The 3,825-nt window shown below is 36.2% G+C and overlaps 1 protein-coding gene across 1 annotated transcript in view; it reads left to right on the forward strand.

Annotated features, from left to right (window-relative positions):
* Positions 1 to 2,447, forward strand: part of ash1l (ash1 (absent, small, or homeotic)-like (Drosophila)) — a 57,667-nt gene extending 55,220 nt beyond the window's left edge. The window contains 1 exon segment of the mRNA XM_056479822.1: positions 54 to 2,447. Within this exon segment, the coding sequence (XP_056335797.1) occupies positions 54 to 145 (92 nt within the window). The 3' untranslated portion in view covers positions 146 to 2,447.
* Positions 2,448 to 3,825: the final 1,378 nt, after the last annotated feature.

Below are 3,825 nucleotides of genomic sequence, written 5' to 3' on the forward strand. Positions count from 1 at the left end.
ACACCACAACAAATCTAACCCAAACCTCTATTATCTTTGTGTTTCCCGTACAGCGATAGACGTGACGTATCTTCTTGAGGAAGGCTCAGGTCGTCGTCTGCGCAGACGGACGCTTGGACTGAGCGAATTCATTTGCAGAAAGTAACGCAGACCAACACACTCTGCCCGGCACCATTGCAGAGCAGCAAGAAAATACTGGACATCCAGGAAGACACGTTCATATTTATATTTTGCAGTCATGAAGAAACTCCGAGAGAGACCAGCCTAAGCTTCGTGCACTGAGGACATGCAATCCGAGAGGCGTCGGCCTTCAAAAGTACACGCATAGGAACTAAATTATGATCGAACGAATCATGAGGGAGCTCCGAAATCACTGGTCAAACTTCTCCCAAGTTGTGTAAAGGAAGGCACGGTACTACGTTTAGCCTTCTTGCAGCTGCAAATGAAAAAAACGAAACAAACAAGGGAGAACAGCGCCGCCTTGTGGTCTAAAGCGGGATTGACTTAAAACGAAGAACATAGGAGGAGGTGCAGTGTAGCGCACACACACACACTGCCCCCTAGACTGAGAAGAAAGAGAGACCTGAGAAAGAACATTGGCTAACTGCACTTTTAACAACACGGACATCATTCGAGATGTACGAATGAGACACACTAACACTCAACGCAGTATTGATCAATGCTGTACGATAAAGCAAAACAAATAAGTATATTACCTTCTTTTTTTATTGGTTATACTGTAATTACGTTAGGAATGGAGCACGACGGTTCATATTTGTGAGCTCGGGACTTGTGGACTGGGCTGGAATGTTTCGCTTCTGTTATCGTGGGCATTGTGATTGGTTAGAGTGGCTGCCAGCCCCGCCCCCCTTTTTTTTTTTTTTTTTTTTTTTTTTGAGACAAAAAGTATTTAAATTCACCAGCTCGAAAAATAAAACAAAACAAACATCTAGCGGTGGAGGCGCGCTGGCTTTATATAACGCCTTAGAATGCCATTATCTTGAACGTTTTTTTGTTTTTTGGTAGTGTGTGAGATTATTTACGGTGTTTGTTGAGTGTGTGTGCGTGTGAGAGAGAAAAAGAGCCCATTCGGATGATATAAATATGAAAGAGGAAACAACTTAAGGGCTCGACAGCAGTTAATTAACAGTTTAATTCATGAATTCACAAGGATTTATCGTATCATGTGACGTCATTTTTTTTGTGAGTGGCTTGTGAGGGAGGGTGGGAGGTTTTAGGGTCGATGTTTTTCATTTTCGGCTTTCGTTTCTTATTTTAATGGCCTTTCAGAATGCCATGGAGAATGTTTATAACAAAAATCACAATGAGATTTCTGCCCTTAATGCGTCAGCTATGATTTCAGATCCCTTAAATAGACAAAACTGACAAACGAACGTTGTATAGTGCCAAGCTATGTATATATACAGACGGAAAAATGTGAGAGATGTCTCCAAAAGCAATATCTTGATAATGGATTTTGTGTATTGTATTGTACAGGATTCAGCCCTATATGTATTATTATTATTGTTATTATTATTATCATTATTATTACGCGATTTGTAACTTTACGAGAAGTGGACGAGACATCATGATTAATAATCGCGACAAATTTTCGAATTTCTGAAACCGTCTTGTTACCCAAAACATGAATCGAGCGAAGAGGGAGAATGGATGTTTTTTTTTGTTTTGAAGGGGACATCGCAGTGACCCCAAACCTGGCACCTGTCACTGTAATAATTAATATTAACATTATTATAATTATTATTATTACGTTTTTGAGGAGAAATAGATATAATGTTCCTCGTTTTTTGCTGCAAAGTGTTGAACACTAAAAAAACAAACCAACATAAAAATGTAAAGTGATATTTTGGCAGGAAAAAAGATGCTGTCAAGCCGATATCATGTTCTTAATCTCCTTTATTTTAATTTGTTGTCGTTTTTAAATCCTTTTTGTTTATTCGAACGATAAAAGATTGTTCTGTTTTTTTTTTTTGTGATAGCGGTCATAAATATAATGCTTGTATTTCTTGTATTTGTGTGTTTTTCGTGTGATCTGTTTAGTTCTTTTTAGACAATCACAAAATAAGATGCAAGCATTGTATATGGACAGACTGGCAGGCATTTTGTGATGTTGTGTACAGTTTGTCGAAACTTCTTCCACTCTGGTTCAAAGTTTGTAATTATAAAGTCATGAAAATGCTGTTGGTTTTTACTTTTTTTTTTTCTTCGTTTTATATTCTATTTGTTTTGTTTGTTTGTTTTTTAATAAAAAGCACTACATTATTGTGAATATACTTGCTTGTTGCTCATACATCTAGCAGAGAATCTGTGATGCCGTTCTTTACTAGCTCATAACCATTATTACTCCAGGTATACAGACAAATCGTATTTTAATTGTATGGACGGTCAATACATCTTCAAATAAAGTGGATTTTAACTATTGCGTAGCTCGGTGACATTGTGTACCATCATTTGAACTACAAAATACATCGACACATGCTAAAAATGTTCTTTATTTTATTGAAATACTTCTATTATAATTAACAGCAGAACTGACAATTTCACATACTGATGTTAATGCAGTTCATTCATTTTCTTTTCGGCTTACTCCCTTTATTAATCAGGGGTCGCCACAGTGGAATGAACTGCAAACTTATCCAGCTTAAGTTTTACACAACGGATGGCTTTCCAGCTGCAACCCAATTCTGAAAAAACACCCATACACTCTTGCATTCACTCACATACACTATGGCCAGTTTAGCTTATTCAATATAGCGCATGTCTTTGGACTGTGGGGGAAACAGGAACACCCGAAGGAAACCCACGCCAACACGGGGAGAACATGCAAACTCCATACAGAAGTGCCAACTGACCCAGCCGGGGCGTGAACCAGCGACCTTCTTGCTGCGCCACTGTTTATTTTTTTGTAAATCAATACTTCACCAATATTGGGACTTACATTTAAGAAATATCACCAATTTTTCCGTATTAATTAAAATTTTTATATTATTTTGCTAGCACCTTTATGTATTTCTGCATTATATAAACGATTTTAATTTAAAGGGTAAAATCCTTCAAATTAATACACTTTTAGCAGTAATTATCAGGACTGGTGCTGGTAAAGAAATCCTTGTTCATGTTTTTATATTTTTATACAAAATGTAATGTAAAAGTATCATATTTTATGATTTTTTTGTCAAAGGAATGTAAAAATTTGTCATTTTTTTTTCATCGAAAAACTAAAAAACATGCTTCATGGTATTTGTTAAAACTGACTTTTGAGTAGTTTTAAATTAAAATTTAAATATCTACCTAATACCAATAATGACAACAATAATATGTGAAATATATAATATATATTTTATTTATTTTGTTCAAAACAGGATTAAAAATACTTTACTGCCACCCAGTGGAAAAAACTGAAACCTTCAGAAAGAGCATGGACCGAACAGATCTTAACACAAATAAAACCTTTCTTCAATAGTATCTGGATGCAGCCTTTATAATGCAAGCTGAGATTGAATCGCTGAGTGCACTCAATGCACTCAAATGGAGCGACGTCACTATGAGAGGTAGCGTTAGGGGTGGGGTTAGGTGAGCCTATTAAAAACATTGGATGCAGCTCAGATTGCACTGCACCAGGTCTCCCTCTCAAAAAATCAGCAATATTCTGGTTGCATTGTAAAATTGAGAGGGTTTTCTGTAAAATAAGACCATATTTATCAATCTACTCCAATATATGTAATCAGGGCACTCTTCTGAATTCTTCTGTCTCTTATTCAGTTTTTTTTTTCTTATTATTTAATGCCACAAGAACAAGATGTG

This window comes from Danio aesculapii, chromosome 19, assembly GCF_903798145.1.
Source record: "Danio aesculapii chromosome 19, fDanAes4.1, whole genome shotgun sequence".
Taxonomy (NCBI): Eukaryota; Metazoa; Chordata; class Actinopteri; order Cypriniformes; family Danionidae; genus Danio; species Danio aesculapii.